General features: G+C 38.7%; 1 protein-coding gene across 4 annotated transcripts in view; it reads left to right on the plus strand.

Moving 5' to 3' along the window:
* The window catches only part of DCLK1 (doublecortin like kinase 1), a 224247-nt gene that overhangs the window by 92722 nt on the left and 113520 nt on the right, over window positions 1–18005 (plus strand). For all 4 annotated transcript variants that reach the window (XM_031061410.1, XM_005426354.3, XM_005426355.3 and 1 more), the window contains exon 3: window positions 17241–17340. In XM_031061410.1, the coding sequence (XP_030917270.1) occupies window positions 17241–17340 (100 nt within the window). The remainder of the gene's footprint in view (window positions 1–17240; window positions 17341–18005) is intronic.

Genomic DNA, 18005 nt, shown 5'->3' on the forward strand with positions numbered 1-18005 from the left:
AAACAACCTTTTCTTCCCTCCAGAGTTTGGCTGCAGTTTCCACAGCTAGACAAAGTAGTTACTCCTCTTCCTCAGAAGCATGGTCAGGAATAGTTTGGCCTCTGGGACAGTTAGTCAAGACAGGTAGCTTTGTAATTTGATGTCCAAGTAAAGTTACTGATGAATTTGTTCACAGGACAAAACTGAGAGGGATTGGTGGGGGTGAGACTTGTTTCTGGAAAATAGAGACACATAATCTGTTCTGTTACTTACTTTTGTTCCAGTTTTGTTTATGAAAGGGACTTACATTGAGGTTGGTTTTGATTCTGTTTTCTTTTTAAGAGAATGAGCTATTTTGAAGGATTTTCTTCGATTCCTGTCATGGTTTTGGCTTCTAAACCTATGTAAGGTCTCTTTATCACCCTTTACAATTAGTTTGAAAAATCACGATATTAGGAAAAAAAATTTCAACTTGATTTTGCAGTACAATTACAATATATATGCTGTCTCAAAAATGAGGCATACATTTAATTCCAGCATGTAACCAGCCTTTGTGACAGAGGGAAGCATACTTTGACAAAAATGGTGCAATTTTCTCGTTACACAAAGTATGTCTGGTTGTGTGTACACTTGAATTGATGTCCTCTGGCCATGGTGGTGGTGTTCTCCTGCAGTGCCTCTTTTTCCATGTCACTATGGAGAAGGAATGTGCTGACAATTTGTTAGGTCAAATTGTCAAATATGTACCCTCCCCAATTAATTCACAAGGGCAGAATATTCTTCTACTAGCTGAGAGCAAAAAAAAATAGATGAAGAGTAAGAAGTGGGACAACAAGGTGGGAGTAAGGCAATTGAGGCAGCGGATATTAATGGGAAAAAAGAGTAAGAGTGGGAGGGTGATAATAGGAGAAAGTGAACTAAAGGAAAGAAAAATCACAGAATTGTTGAGGCTGGAGGAGATGGCTGGAGGCTCCCCTGGTGCCCAGTCTGGACCAACTCCCCTGCTCAGGTGGGGTCACCCAGAGCAGGCTGCCCAGGACTTTTTAGAGTCCAGATGGCTTTTTAGTGTCTGAGGCTGGAGACTGCAACACCTCCCTGTGCTAGTGCTCAGTCATTCTCACATTAAAATCTTTTCCCTGATGCTCAGAAAAAATGTGAGAAAGTGTGAAGAATAAATTCATGCTATGAGTGGGGGAAAAAAATAATAAAAGCTTGGGTGATTGCCCATAGGGAAGTGTAGCTTCAAGAAAAGCGAAGTTCATGCACCTGAAGTGTCAGAAAGAGAGAAAAGCCTTCTCTTGGATTTCTCACTCTTAAAAAACTAGTTCAGCAATAGTTCAGCAATAGCAGCTTCGCTGAGGATGTAGGAGAGTTCACTCATGATCCTTTATTCCCCTTTATCTCTCCGTTTATTCGCCGTTTGGCCCCGTAAGCCTGTCTGGATCTGAGGATGCGGGCTGGGATGCCGGCGGCCCGGGAGCCCCGAAGGCAGCGCGGAGCCGGGAGCGGAGCCGCAGCTCCCCCGCGGGGGGGAGGCCCCGCGGGGTCTGCTCTGGGTGGTTAAAATTGGATGAAGACCTCTGGAGCCGCTGCAGAAGGACCCAGGAATTGTTTATCCCCGTTTGGAGGCAGTATTCATTTCTCTGAATATTCACGGCTGGTTCAGAGGCAGGGCAAGGCTGCTGCCGGCCATTAGTGTGATTAATTCATCCTGAAGTGGCCACTGATGAATTCAGCAAGGTAGAGAGTAATCTTTGCACAGGAGATATTTTAGAAGATGCCCCAGATAGTGACTCGGCTCTTACTGTTCTCCTGAGCCCTTAAGTTGGTTGAGTCATTGTACCATTCAAGTGTGGGTGGCTTTTCCCTGCATGAATATTTCTTTTTCCATTAACTTCTGGGTCACTTTAAAGGAATTAATACATTACTTGATCAAGTTTCTGTTTGCAGAAACAAGTTCTAATGTACTCTGGAGGATCTTTGACTATGTCTCACAAATCTCTATTAGTGTTCTCTTCCTGTGTTGTGTCTCTGTTTTGTAGCTCTTCCACACTGATTCACAGGTTTGGGAAGTCAAGACAATTAGGGATGCTGAGTAACTGTATTAGTAAAGGTTAGCTAGAGGCTTTTATTGACACTGTAAGCTATTATGTCTGTCAGCAATGAGGCACCTCTTGAAAATTATTCAAAACATTCTTCCTCTGAACCACCTTTTCTGAAATCTTTCTAATCAGAAAGAGAATATTAATGAATTTAACTTTGGTGAATAAATTCCTTCTGTGTGTAATGGCAGGTAAAAAGAAATATGATTTAATATATCTTTATTTAAAAGGAATATGCACAAATCATACATTGCCAAGTAAAAAGACCTATAATGCATCTTTCTGCATCCTAATTCTGGCCTTACACAGATCCATCGCTGGTAGTGCTAAAATCTCTGGCTCCTACTGAGAGCTTTTCTGGGTCCTTGTGGTTTGTTTCTCTACCAGGTTACTGCTCTGAAGTAGGCAGTAGGCATTTTTTATGCTTTCAGGTTCATTTTTCTTGTAAGAAGGGAAAGCATGACCACTTTTGGCTTCAGTGAAGAAGGATGACACCAAAGGCTTGAACAAAAGGCAAAGGAAGTACCTCTAGAAAAAATGCAAAGGGGTGGAAGGAAGTACCTTGGGGGATTACCTTTGTTTTAAATGTTTGGGAAAACTCAAGTAAGAGTGTGTGTTTGAGATATTTTTGGCTAAGTGAATCTGTTGCCTGTTATAAATTTGCTAGAAAATTGTAATTGTGTAGCTGACATAAAACAAATGTTTCTCGTATGCCTAACTTGCGTTGAGAGGGGTAACTATGCCGAGAGCCCTTGAACGGTTTTAAAGCATGTGGCAGCACTCTGCAAGCTTGGTTGTGAAAGTGATTTTTCTGTGTTCACATTCCCCATTTTCAGGTTTTCCTTTAAGCAATAAAAAGACTTAAAATTTGGATTCCAATATCAAGTTATTACTGCACTATCTTTTAAGAAAGAAAACCCTCTCATATTTTTTTTTAAGCACTACCTGCACTTGCTGAAAGGAGTTAACATCACTTCCAAACTAATGAAACCAGTTGGAGTAATTGGAGCCTTGCCATTAATATGAGAGTGCTTATCCCCTGTCATGTGCCTGATGTTTGTGAATATCATTCGAGGACTCCTTGCATAGTCCCAGGACTGAGACTGGCTCATAATTGCTTCCATCCCCATCAGAGTGTGTCACCATCTGTGACTGTGTGGGCTGTGTATTCAGTTCCTTCTTTCTGCTTTTGCCTCACTTGATAATTTTTTTAGTGTTGCACAAATGACACAGCTTTAACAATTAGTGCATCAACAGCTCCATGTTTGCTCTCAGGTGGTTAAGATACTTACCTTTCCTCTGCTTTGCTTCTGAGCTGGCAACTTATTTCTTTCAATTTCTCAGTTAACAAAGCACCCAAAAACTCCCCAAACTACTGCTGCCAAACCCAAATGCAAGCACAAGAGAGAGAGTCGGGCCATGACATTTCATAGATATGCCTAAAATTAGAAGAGATAAGAAGGTTTGTCCAAAAAGTTGGGTTTTTTAAATTTTTTTTGTTTGGTTTTTTTCCCTTATGAACCAGATATTTTTTGGTTTGTTATGTTGGCAGCTACAAATTGATCCTGGGATTTTTAGATCAGTTTCTATTGATACACATGAGATGTGTAGAGACAGGTGTATGGACAGAAATTAATTTCCTGGGTTGTTCTGGATGCAAAAAATGAAGTTGGTGCTTTGTGGAGATTGGCTGTCCTGGGGATCGTGCCCTTTGTGCTGCACAAGAGCCTTAGTAAGTGAAAAGAAAATTCAGAGACACTGCAAGGTGTTGTCACAGGTGAAATTGTTTTTGGTGCAAATTTCCCTCTTCAACATGGTGCTATTTTCTGTGATTGTATTTTTCTTTTGAACTTATCTGTGCCTAGCAGCCTTCCAAATTGCAAATGTGCTGAATTCTCCTACATTTTGTCATGTTGCTTTATCACATCATTCCCTATGAGATGTAGGATCTTAGAAGTAAAGGATTTGTAGCTGAAGGCTATTAACTTTGAGTTCATAACAGGTAGTAGAATCAGATCACAGGGGATACAATTCAAAAGAGTATGAAGTTTTGTAAGGAACAACCTAACAGATGAATAACTTGCTGTGTTTCTGGACGTCTAGTTCAACAAGTTATTTGGGGCTGCACTGCCTGAGCATTGATTGCTTCATCTTTTTGATTTCATTTTGGGTTTGAATCAAGTCTTTGAATGTTTGTTAAATAGCGTAACATTTCCAAATACATCTGGCAGGTATTTTTGGTATGGCTTTTGCATGTGAGTGATGTTGCACTGCCAGCAGAGATATGCATCTGCATCAGGGTGTCAGTTTGATATATCTCATTATGTCAAAAATAATCAAAACAAATTCCTTTGGTACTTACTACATCTCCACATGTTTCCTCTAAGCTATGCTTCAGCTTAAAATAAGTCAACCTAAGGGTGCACAGATTAAATTAAGCATGAATGCAATGCTTTTGGCTTGTGCAATCTATAAATACACAGCAGTCAGGTTAGTGATGAATGTGGAAGGGTAATATGTTAGCAAAAACATTTAATTTACATTTTCTTAGGCAACAAGTAGTTTTGAAGATATAGTACCAGTGTATTGTAATAATTTTAGTCTTAAAATTAAGGGTTCTGGATATTGATTTTTATAAAAGTACCTCCTTTCACCATTTATAGTTCAAATATTAAAAAAAGTTTTTCTAGCAAAACAGAAGGGATTTTGAAGGCATTCTGCTCTATGCCATCATGCTAGAGCTTTCAGATGTGCTTGAGAAAGCTCTTCAACTCTCATTGTAACATTAATTTATTCTATCTTTTGCTGGCAGGGATTTATCTGAAACTTACACTGATTACATCTTAGCAGATTTCTTTTTAATTCTAAGATCTTTCAGAAATCAGTTGTGACTCTGTGTGTAGCAGCACTTTAAAAATCCGTTTTCCAAGTGCTGGCCTGAAGTTTTTGCTTGCTTTCTTTTTTGTCAGCTCTAATCTTGATGGTTCATGTCATATTCATGGATTTGTAAACTCTCCTTATTTTTTGCTTGCTAGATGTAGTAATGTCCCAGAATTTGCTGTACTGAAGCACTCACAAGCAACAGGCTCTGTTCCAGTAAGAAACTCTTACAGGAGAAAGCAATCTCCATGTTCAGCAGGCCTGAGAAATCTCAACAGTTGTAATCAGTCTGCCTGTGATGTGTCCTACACAGAGCTGGACTTAAAATTCCAGATTTTTGTGATTATTGCCACCTGTGTCTGCTCTTTCTTCATCCTTAAGCTTTTGAACTCTTTCACGTTGTAAATTTCTGTAGGTTGGATTCTCTCTCTGCTCATTTCCTACCTTTGCTGCTCTGTCCTGAGGAGCCAAAGCCCAGGGAGAATGGCAATTAAAAGAATTGCTTCACCAGAGTACAGATTACACATGCAGACGATGTTTACATTGCTGGGTGTTTTTTCTGAATGATACAGTCTTTCTCAATGGAAATACCTTGAATTTTAATAGTTATTAGCAAGAAAAATCCCCTGATTAATTTCCCAAGAAATACTCTTGGGGAAATAAATAATTTGAACAGTGGCTTTGCTGCATAGACACTTATATATTAATATTAATATAAATGTTTATTTAACATGCTCTCTATCCATCTTGTTAACATCTGTTGTAATAATGGAAACTATTGCCAAATAGTTTCAAGAGTGATGGTAATGAGATAGTGTGTGTCTGAATGTCTGTTTGGATTGGATTTTAGATTTATTGTCCATATTCTGCACTTAGAAGAAAGGGAATCTCTCAATTTTCACTTTTCTTGAGCATAAAGAGCTTTAATGGTTGAATCACTTGATCTGGTTATTGAAAGGATTACTATTATTGTTCAGCCCAACTGACCCTCTGGAATTTGAGGAAGGTGTTTTTACCATTTGAGCTTTTGCATTTTGTGCTATTTTATTGTCCTTATCATTACATGAAATGCTCCATTATCAGCAGACTTGCGTTGTTTTTGTACTGGTTCCAGCTGCAGTGTGCAGGGACTTGTTGAAACCTTGACATCTGTTTTCCCTTTTCCTCCTTTTTTTTCAGAATTCAACCATGTCGCTTTTTTTTCAGCGTTGCATGCTGAGCCTTAAGTTAGCATGAGTGTGCAGCCAAAAGCCATTACACATCTCACTTATGTTCCAGGCAGTTTGTGATGGAGTGCTGTCCTGCATGCATTTTATTAATGATTATGCCTGAAAGAAATGGAGTTTATGGCATTATCACCATTGTCCACCATTAGTCAGTAAGCTAACATGAGAACATTGTGTCATGGATATTAAGGTGATACACTGGGATTTTGGAATTAAAATGCTTTCAAAGAAGGGAAAATAACTCTCCTATATCTAAATGCATTTGTGTAGCTATATATATTTTTACACAGTCCATCTGCTGCTTGAAATTGGTGGTTGAAATCTGGTTCTGCTGCAGGCACAAGGTGTGGTGGGTTCGGTTCAGATATTAACTCTTACAGATTTCATGCTTCAGCCTACTTTTGTAGTGCACACTCTCACAAGAACAACAAAGCCAGAAATGTTCCCACATTTGACAAAGCTGTGCTGAGGCAGTTTGCTCTGAATTAAAAGACAAAAGAAAATCTTGGTTTTAGAGGTCTTTCAGGAAACTGCTCCTGGAATGCCACCTAATGTCATGGTAGTCTCTAAATTGGATGCTTTCATAATGGTGTGTAGACTGTAACTTTGAGCTTTTCATTTATCAGTCAGTGATATATATATACATACAAAATATAATTTCTATTATATCTGTTATAGAGGGATTGCAGTACCTAAAGCAAAATTACCAATCAAAGCTTTCCATCTGGATTTGGATCCAGACAGCCAGTAAATTTTATTTGGACCAATTCCCAGAGAAGCTGTGTTTTCTGCAGTCTCCAAGGGAAGGCTGTGTGATCTCCCAGTGTCTCAAAAAATGATTGCAGCTTGCTCCCACAGTTCCCAGCTGGGAAGGTAGAGAGCAGCATCTGGCCAGCCAAGCAGAGTAAGATCCAGCTTACAACCTCCTCCTGAGCAGAACTTCACAAAAATAAGCAGATCTCTAGAAAAATACATAGTGGATGGACGTAAAAAATTAATCAAATGCTTCTGTTCTAACAGTTAATTCAAGGATTCATACTTGCCTTATAGCATGAGTTTGATAGATCTTTTACTTGAAAATGGAAATAACAGTGTTGTACACTTTCAGATTAAATGGTGAGAGTGGCTTTTGTTGGAAAATTGTATTGATTTCAGAGAGAAGTTGCAATCAGAAGGCTTTACTGGTGTGCAGGTATTTTGAAAAAGTGGTTTTTGAGAAACATTGATTGTGTGCATCATATTTTTGAGATTTATGGATGAAATGCAATAAAAATACTTCAGAAGTAGCAGGCCCCCTAATTCCTGTTTCAGGTAATGGGACAATATAATGCATTTACTAAACACAGTGAACATGACTGAGCAAAATGATTCATTTCACCTAGCAGTAGAAGCTTGCCCTGAAAAACATTTTTGTCTGTACTTTTGAAAGGGATTTTCTGCTTATCTCCAAACCTGTTATTATAATTTTCAGAAATTGGCATCTGACTGCATTTTTCTTTTGAATGAATTTTTTTCATCTAGCTGGTCTCTGCCTCCTCATTTAGCTGCTCCAACCAACTAGAAGGATCATCAGTGAAAATTGTCATGAAATGTGAACAAAAAGAATTCATAATTGGTTGTTTTTGCATATTTGAAAAACTTTGAACACAGACATGAGAAAGTAGTCCAGTGCTCTGCTGTTCACAGCAGACAGAACAAAGCTATGGATTTAGGTTTTTTTAATATATCTGTAGTGGTATTCTAGAAAGTAGTATTATTCCAACTGAGGTAAAAAATTATATTTTCGCTTGTAACATGATTGGTGATGAAGAGCATTTTGGGTTTTTTATTACATGGCCTTTGAATTGTGGGGTTTTCTTTTAAAACAATTTATACAAAGGCCTCCTTCAGCCAATGGTCTTGCAAGTGTCACTGCTTTTTGAAGAACACACTGACCAGTGCTTAAGATAATTTAAGAGACTGCTCTGAAACCAGGTGCTTTTGTGCAAGTGCAGTTGCTGGAGTACAGTTATGTGAATGATGAAGTAAAAGTACATACCATCCTGACAAAGAGGATATTAGCCATACTAGGATTCCTTGCTCCTTAAATCATGAACAACATATTCTGTACTTAGTTTTTCTGAGTATTTAAGAGCAGAATTCAGTCATAATAAAAAAAATTAAAAAGCTCACAGGGGCATGGTATCTTTTTCAGCAAAACCCAGCTTTTCAAGCTGGGTAAGTTGTTTCCCTTGTGTGTATACTTTCTGAAAGTCAGTCTCCAAAACCGTTTTAGTACCTCTAACGAGGCCTTTTTCAAGCGCCTGAGGTCAAGGAGGTTTTATTTTGCTAAGTGATCAGAAATTAGAGTAATATTAATTTCCTGTTTCTCAGTGTTAAATAGTGTTTGCAAATAGTTGCCACCTGTTTGGAGACAGAAGCCCAGTGGGCTGCTGGGGTCGGCACTTGGCGTGTCTGGCCACTGAAGGGTAGTATTGTATTGCAGCTGCTAAGGGCAAATGCCTGAGTGCAGCAGAAGAAACAAAAATAATCCAGATCTAGTTGAACTCTGCTATCAAGCCTCAACTATTTTTCCATTGGCCCCTTAACTATATCTTCTGCTGTTAAATCAACCATCCTATCAATTTCTGATTGTCCTGAAGAAACATCCTCTGTTTAACATGAATTTATTTTAAATGTGTGAGGAGAGTTTTTTTTTCTTCTCTGTTCCTGTACAAACTTTGTTCTGGTGTTTGAATTGTCCATAATAAGCATGCTGATCTGTTGTGCAGTTGCTGTGGGATTTTATGGTGACTAGCAGAATTCAGTCTTCTCCAGTGCAAAAGCCACATTCTCATGGCTCTTGTCCTGTGTGCCTTGAAGCAGTTTTTGATAGGAGGAGTCTCAAGTGGCCATGTTGGTGGTTCCTGTAGAGAAACCTTTCATGAATCTCAATGTTTCTCAGTATTGCAGTCACACATAAGCCCATGAGGTGTCTGTTGCTTTCCTCAACTTCTCTAACAAAGAAGCTTGTTTACTAAACTAGTGTCTAACAGAGAAATTATTTAGGTTTCACATAATGTTTTGAGCCAAAGTATAGTAGTTACTGTGCATTAGAACTGCAAACTTTCTACTATCTTTATCTGAATTTTAAAGGATTAAGGTGAAAGCTTTTAAGAAGGGCTTGTCACAAAGTGAACTTGTTTCTGGACAGCAATGTGATGGGACAGTTGAAAAACCTAGTTTAAGTTGACTGGTTTTCTAGGTGTGCCATCATTTAGTGCAAACCAGAAAAGTAAAATAGTGAAGTAAAACAATATATTAAGATTAGTGTATAAAGCATAGTATGGAAAAGTTTTCTTGTCCTTACGAAATACTTTACTGACCGAGAAAGACATATTTTACTGAGTACATATTTTAACTGAAGAAAGTAGGTGATTTTTCTGTCAGTTTTTTTGCCAAGTCTGAGATCATGCAAGATTGCACAGACTGAGCTGTGTATTTCACAGAATGGATGTTGATGAATGCACACTTTGTAGAAGCAGACTGATACCACATCTTCAGCAGTCAGAAAGGGAGAGAAATTTCTGTATTGATGGCAGAGGAAGCAAAATGAAGAGCAGTAGGTCCTGAGCCAGCACTGACCAACACATAGCTGAGGGGACAATGTGTGTGAGGCAGGTGAAGCAGGGGCACAGGGATGCTGGCTTGCTTTCCCTCTGCTCCTGTCAGCCAGCAGGAGAGCAAGCTATTTCTGCTGCATTTGAGGATGAAAATTCATGTGTTTTTAGCTATGATGGTGTCTTGTGTTGTGATTTGGGGGGCCACACACACAATCAGAAGCATTATTCTGCAATGCAGCCACACAGGCCAGTTGGCAAAGAGCAGCTCCAGCCAGCTCGAACCCCTGCAGTAACATCTCTTCATTTACAGAAACCCCCATGGCACTATCTCTTCTTCATTTACAGAGGGCACTCTTGTAATGAGAATCTCATGATAAAATGCTCTTCTTCACTGAAAAGCTCTCACAGCTTGACAGTGCAGTTGTCACCATGGAGATTTCATTCCAACAGCAAAGAATGAATTTGGTGCCGTTTAACTTGGGGAATGTGTAGCAGATACTTCCCAATGGCTTCAGCTAAGCCACCACCTGAGGAGAGAACTTGGATCAGAAGCTGAGAGAGGAAGTGCATATACACTGATGATAAATAAAATTTTTTGTAGGTGACTGGCTCTCCAGAAATGGCATGTGTGTAATGACAGATAAATGTGAAGGGGTATGAATAAAAGCCTCAGAGCCTGAGCCAAAAGGAAGAGAAATAGACTTGCCTTAACCTTGAAGGAAATATTCAAATGTGATGGTCTGTGAATTCCAGCTGAGGTATAATTCCTTTTCCTCAGAAAGAAAGGAGGGCCTGAGGTTCCTTGAGGAAAGGGAAGAAAAAAAGAGACTTGCTATCAAATGCATTTAGAAAGAACAGATATTTTTCCTTCCCCAAAGGCCATATCGATATGCTTGGATTTCCATTTCACAGAAATTACCTAAAAAGGAGTTTGGAATGATTAATTTCTGATTTTCCTGAAGCTGTGAAATCATTCTGTGTGAGTAACAGTTGATTGTTTTACTGGTCTGTGTTCTGAACAGAGCTCTACACAATAAGCAGTATGGTACAAAACTGAACAAAGCACTGGGAAAGCTAATATGAGATGCTGGGAGATAAATGGAGTAATACAGGAGGTCTCTTCTGATACTGCATTTCTGCTGGGATTAGGAAGTGATTTTCCCTCTCTGCTCTCCTGAGACCTGCAGGGGAGTGCCACAGAAGTGATCAGAGGGCTAGAGCACTTATCATATGGAGAAAGACATAAGAGGCTGGTGGCTGTTGAGCATGGAGAAGGGAAAGCCATGAGAAAACCTTATTTGTCTTGGAGGACATAAAGGGGGCCTGCACGAAGTCTGGGGACAAACTTTGTAGCAGGGCTGTTGCAGTAGGACAAAAGGTTTTAAATGGTTTGAAATATTTTTAAACTAAAAGAGGGTAGGTTTAAATTAGCTGTTACGAAGAAACTCTTTACTGTTAGGGTGGTGAGGCACTGGCACAGTTTGCCCAGAGAAGTTATGGATGCCCCATCACCCCTGGAGATGTTAAAGACCAGTGGCAGGGCTCTAAGCAGCCTGGTCTAGTGGAAGATGTCCCTACTCAGAGGATAGGACTAGAGGAACTTCAAGATCCTTTGGAACCCAAACCATTTTGCGATTCTATTATTTATAAGCTCTCAGGAATATTCATAGCTGTCATGAGACTTGTTACTGACTCCCAGGGTAGATGTCAGTGAGATAAATTCAGTATCTGAGATATTCCTCTGTGAAGCAATAGATAAATAGTGGGTAAGTACTGCAAAGGTAGTGGTTAGTGGAAAATGTAGTTTGGCTAAGGAGAAAAATGAGGGAAAAGTACCAGTAAAGATCAAATTGAGTCTTAAGGGGGGCTTTCAGGGTTTTTTTTTTTTTTTAGCTTGAAAAATCAGCCAGAGGCAAAATAAAAAAAAGAAAAATAGTAGTAGAGAGGTATAGTGAGCTCCTTTGACATGAATAACTGAAGAGACCTGCCTAAGAATTAAACATTGAGTCTGAGTGAGCCAGAAGTTGCAGGAAAATGAAAACTAGCTCTGTAATAAAACTCATAAAACTTGACACAAAATTGATGAGTCAGAGTCCTAAAATCATGAGTCATTTAAACAATGAGGTTTTTCCAAGGATGAAGCATTATTTAGTGTCTTTTTTCACTATCAGAGAAGTGGTAATCAAACTCAACATGAGATTGTTTAATGTTCAAAATGGCTTCTTTAAAACAGATTTAAGACTTCCCATCTGGCTGATCATGGGGTGAAGTCTGGAAAGCAATTGTCACTGACTCTCTGCCTGCCTCCTCCTTTGGGCTGTTCCTTACTCACTAGCCTCAATTCCCTGTCACCCTCTGTGTGTGCTCCTGGCTGGCAGCCCATGTCTCCTTCTTCCTTAATCCCTCATATTTTCCTTTTGCCATGCTTCACTTCTCTTTTCCTTTTCATAAAACCCTATACCCACTTATCACTTGAGTTTTCCTTAGAGCCTTCTGCATCTCTTTTGCTTTTAACCACCTTATTTCTTTGTCCTCACTTTTCTTTCCAGCTCTCCAGCAGCCATGATGCCTGAGGACATGCCAGCTTGAGGTTTTCTCATTGCTCATCCAAAACAGCTTTCAGCTTTAAGTCAAATTAAGTTGTTATTAAAAGAAGACAAACACACAGAACACCCCCTCTTTCTTTTCTGTCCAAGAACCCAGCACTATGAAAATTGTAATAAAGGAGTGAGATAGTAATCATGGTGGTTGTGGTGTAATGTGCTGGTGCTATGAACTGTTCCTGAATGCAGTGGAAAATTTTGTTTTCTGAATGTTTTTTATTTTAAAATATCATTGTTTCAGTATTAAATTGATGTGCGGTCAACTTTAAAAGAATAGAAAAGTATTCCATTTGCTGTGACAGATATACACAAAGTATTTAGTTTTGTTTTTGGTTTTTTTTGTGGATGTGTTTGAAAATGTAAATTTAAAAGATCCCTGAATGCAGTCAGAATACAGCAGTTATAAAAGAGGATTGCATCTGTAGCGTTCATTTCATGCTTTTACTGAAAGGATTGATCCGATCACTCTCTCCATCCCTCTCTCCCTCCTTGATTCCCTCCCTCTTCTTTCTCTTAGTCTCTTCCCTTTGCCTTTCCCTCTTTTTCCCCTGTGTTCTCCTTTCCCTCTCTCCCTCCCTCTGCACCTCCTCCAAACCACTTCTGACTGCCCTTTTTTACTGGTGAGAGAATATAACCAGGTATTGGCTCTACAAGCTGCTCTTCTTGGGCCCTGTGCACTCCACAATGTGAAGCACAATTTCTGATATCTTTTGTGAGTATGAGAAGGAGGGTCTCCACAACAAGGAGACCATCTACAAAGAGGTGAGCTTTAATGTTTCAGGCCAGTTAAAGGAAAAGTCCCCATAGTAGTTAGGAGATTTCTCTTTGGCTCCAAATGCTTGCCTGTTTAAACAGAGAAGGAAAGGTGTGGAGATAGTTTTTCAAAATGCCTGCAGTATATAGTGTATATGGTGCAGAGCCAGTCCTGAGGTTGGGCTGGAAGACAAGCTTGCTGCTCTTGCTCCCTCTTCTCCTTATGGAACAGCTCTGCTGATCTGCTTTGTGCTTCCCTGGCAGCTGTAGGTGCCTGGCCCATCCAGGTCCCCCCCGTCCCTTCTGGGGACAGAGCTGCTGTGGTGCTTTGACTGGAGGGTCAAAGCACAGTAGCAGCTACTGAGGTACAAAATAATTTTGGGGTCTTCCTGGATAGACACCTGTTCTTCCCACTGGAAGGGCCTGTGGGTGTCTTGAGCTGTTTACTAGGGCAGTGATGATTTGTGTGGAATCCAGGCTTCACTGTGCACAACTTACTCAGGGGACTTTAGGCGTGACAAAATCTTCTGCCTCTGTTTTTTATGGTTGTGGCCAGGTCAGCCAGTTTTGTTTTTGTGGCTTGCCTATAACCAAAGCCTATACTAGTGATCGATTTTGCTTTCTGCTGCTTGTTGTCTTTCTCAGCACCAATGCAAGCATTCCCTGGCCCCTGCTAATGCTACTGTTATTTGTTAGTGTAAAAAAGTGTACAAAGCATAAGAGAGACACCATTAATGTTAAATAACATTTTACCAGAAAGGTTTTTGTTAAAGAGTCAGAGTATTTAGTACCATGTGTGTGGCAGACAATGTTTTTTTCATTTTCTTTTTATTTAAGGTATACATTTGACTGCATTGACTTTGTTTTCCCCCCGTGAAAAAAATAACCAACCTTATTTGTGAAAAAGAATATGGATTCTGTGCCTTGAAAACAACAGAAAAGTCCAAGGGAGGCTTTTGCAATTTACTGATGTAAAAACTGACTAATTTTAAAGTTGATCACATGCAACAGAGCACACTGACCTCTAAAACACTTGTATGGTCCAGCTTAGGTGAGAAAAATTCTTGATCTTCTAAACTCTGACTTTTTAGGAGCCATGTTCTCCAAAAGTGAAAATGGGTAATAAAAAGCACGTCCTGTTTCTTAGCTGATGACTGGGTGTGAATAGAAAGTGTTTGCAGATTTCTCTCCAAAAAAGCCTGAAAGGGGATGCTGTGTATGTGTTAGATGCCTTTTAATTTAACTGCTGAGGAGTGTGAACTTGCAGAGAGGGCCAGGGATGCAGATACAGAAGAGGTGGAAAATTCAGACAGTGAAGGACATCTCAGGGCTTCCAATAGCAATATAAAAAGGTACTGGGAACCTTAAGAGAAGTTACTCTTGAAGAAGATGGATTGGAAAGGAAATTGTGATCTTGCTGCAACCTTTCTAAGAGCTAGTATTACAATTCCAAAATTATTAAAATTTCAGGAAGCAAGAAAAGCTGTAATTTTACATACAGAGTATGAAACTGAGGGCAAGGAGAAAAGAGGCAAGCATAAGAACACTTTAAATTATAAGTGTAAAGTTTAATAAAACCCAAAGATATCTAAGCACAAATTATTTTTTTTGTGTTAATCCTATTTTCTTTCTTATTTGCATTTAAATTGCACTGATTGAACCTGAGATGCTTTAAAAATTGGCGTAGTTGAGCCTGGTTAAGTGTTGCTACCTGAATTTTAATGTCTTGTTTAGGCTTCAAAGAAACCCTCTTAACTGGGCAGTGCCAAGCATTTTTGGGTTTTATGAAATCAATTTTTTTTTCTCTCAAATGTGAATTTAATTTGTATTTGTTTGTTGTTAAAATAGCTCAACTTTGTGCCTAGAGTTGCTTATTGCTGGCTTGATTCTAATACTCAGCTTGGTATAAAGACAAATGTAGAAGTTGTCACTCCCCAAAAGTGTGTCAAACTTGGGAAGCAAAAAGGAAATCACAGGATTTTTAATGTTATTCTGCAAATTAGTAGTTTTGTACATGCAGTGGGAGAGGTGGCAATTTCAGAGGAACTTGACTGAAGGGAAGAGCTGTTTGAAGTTTGGTGGGAGTATGGGGTGGGAAGATAGGCAGGATATGTCTTGTGGACAAAAAAGAACGATGGGAAGCAAATGAGTTTATTTAAACGTTGCTGAGGCTGATACACTAATAGAACATAAACTGAGTAGGAACATGGTATAAAGCTCTGTCAAATATTTACATTTTTGATGTTGGTGTTCAGGTAGTGTGTAGTGTAAAGATGACAGTGGTCATAGAAATAGGGTTGTGGTGGATCTGAATTTAAAAGGACATGCATTGCTTAAGGAAAGGACAATTTAGGAAAAACCTTTATTCTTCTTTTGGTATTTATTTCATCTGGTGGTTGTTCTCTCAGTTTCCTGGTTTTTTTTTTATTTGCTTATATTCTTCCTTTAAAATGGTTTTAATTATGAATAGTAGTCTACAAGCAAGTCATGGCATGTACCTCTATTTTTCTTCTTTATGTCATTTCTGCTATAGAGGCTCATAACTGTTGTGGATGTCAAAGCCCTCAGACATGTTTCTGGGAATGATGATAAGAATTTTATAACCCCTAGACACCAGTTACTTCAGATTGGTGGGGGTCCTTTTCATGCCAAAATCTGGCAAAATCTCATTAGGTAATTCTTTCACTTGTGTTTTTGTAGACTTAAATGCTTTTTCTGAGGGGGCTTGTTTAGATGAGCTGGACTGTTCTCAGCTGTTTTGTGAATTTTTAGAGACTGTTGATGTGTTGCTTTGCTGACTGTAGAGTTGAAACTCTATTTGTGAAATTAACCTGCTCAAACATCAGTGTGCTATTTCATTACAAAACTCGATATAAAAATATTTAAGTAAGCCTACTCTTCTAGAATCTTCTTGTCAATGTGAAATGAGAACAGACTTTATTAAGTATTTTTGTTTTAGAGATGGATAGACATCTAATTGGTTTTTAAAATTTGTCAGAGATCTATCAGTAAATCCAAAGTCAGTTTTTTATGAAAGTCACTGATTCTTTGTTTGATATGATTCCACATGATTGGAAAGATTGAATTTTTAAGCAGTGCTGTGTAAAATAACTAAAATGTGTTGTGAGGAAATCATAGAATAGAATGATTTAGGTTGGAAGGGACTTAAAGCTCTCCAACATCCCTGCCATGAGCAGGGACATCTTCAGATAAATCAGGTCGCCCAGAGCTGCATCCAGCTCTTGACTTAGAATGTTTCCAAGGATGGATCATCTACCACCTCTCTGGGCAACCTGTTCCAGTGTTTCACTATCCTTATTGCAAAAAACTTTCTTATATCTGTCCTCTTTTAATTTAAAACCATTACCTCTTGTCCTGTTGCAACAACTACTAAAAATTATATCCCCACTTTTCTTCCAAGCCCTCTTTAGATACTGAAAGACTGCAATAAAGTCTCTGAAATCTCCTGTAGGGACATAAAAGCACACAATGTAATCCTGACTGTTCATATATGGGGTAGAAAAAAAATATCCGTTTACTCAGTACTAGAAGAATTATTCCCAGCTCATCTGACTTGCCTGTTCAGCTTGGTACCTTCAAAGAGAACTTCACATTGACTCTGGCATAGAGGGAGATTTGTGAAGGAGGCTTAGTTCACCTATGTGAGTTTGATTCTCTGTCAGAGAGATTTTGCTGAAATAACTGCATTTCATTCTGCATACAAAGCTGTAACCTTGTTTCATTGCAGCCAAATGATGGAGATGTGAACTGAAAAGCAAATTAATTACCCACTAACTGCTGAATGGTACCTTGTGCACAAACAGAAGGCATTTACCTCATACCGTAGAGGCATCATGTAATAAATCTGACAGTTACTGCTTTTAATCTTATCTTTCCCTGCAGTGTCCATAAAAGTGTTTCTCACTTGTAACAGATGGTCAGAGCACAGCTTTGAAATTTATCTGGAGATGAAGCCCTGTTGATTCCATTAAAAGTGAAGAATTTTCATGCAGATGGAGACAAAAAGGGATTTATTGTTACAGTTCTGATGGTGAGGTATTTCATACAAAGCCTTCCTTTCCTTTTTCCTTGCAGGTGATGTGCCTTCAGGATTTTTTTGGCGATGATGACATTTTTATTGCATGTGGACCAGAAAAGTTCCGTTACCAGGATGATTTCTTGCTGGATGAAAGTGGTAAGATGTATTTTTTAAATGTTTATAATGAGAGTAAAGGACAGATTTCCATATCATGCTAATTAAACTAAAGTAGTATCACCTGGATTGATTTCAGAAATAGAAGAACTATTTTAATTCAAAATACTGAAAATAAAGAATTGAAAGCAACAATAAAGCTGTCTGCCTATTGCAGTATAAAACTTGATTTCAGCCTGAATTTCACATATTGTATGAAAAGTCATGTTTGGTGGAATTCCCTTTTTTGGTAAGGCCTTTCATGTTTTGACTTTGAATTTATTCTGTTTCTTTATCACAATTTCTTAGGCTCCTGGTATCTACCATTGAGATTGTTAATGATTAATAAGTAATGTGATAAAGAAAGACAGATGCAATTCTATGTGGAAGATAGAGGTATTCAGCAAAAACAGACAAAGTCATCTGAGAAAATTCAATGAGTTCTCTATTTTTCAGAGACTGACTAATACAATAATGAAATCAATGTATGTAATCCTCTAAGGAAAATACATGTTTTGTTTTCAGATACCTTTATTGTTACAAAGAATATTCCTGGCTTGGGAATCACAGTTGTAAGGAAAAAGAAGAAGAAACTAACTATAGGCTTTGTGAATTTAAACAAACAAACGAAGCTGTCAACAACATTGAATTTATTTATGTGCATATGA

The sequence above is a fragment of the Geospiza fortis genome, unplaced genomic scaffold (genome assembly GCF_000277835.1).
Source record: "Geospiza fortis unplaced genomic scaffold, GeoFor_1.0 scaffold181, whole genome shotgun sequence".
Lineage (NCBI taxonomy): Eukaryota > Metazoa > Chordata > Aves > Passeriformes > Thraupidae > Geospiza > Geospiza fortis.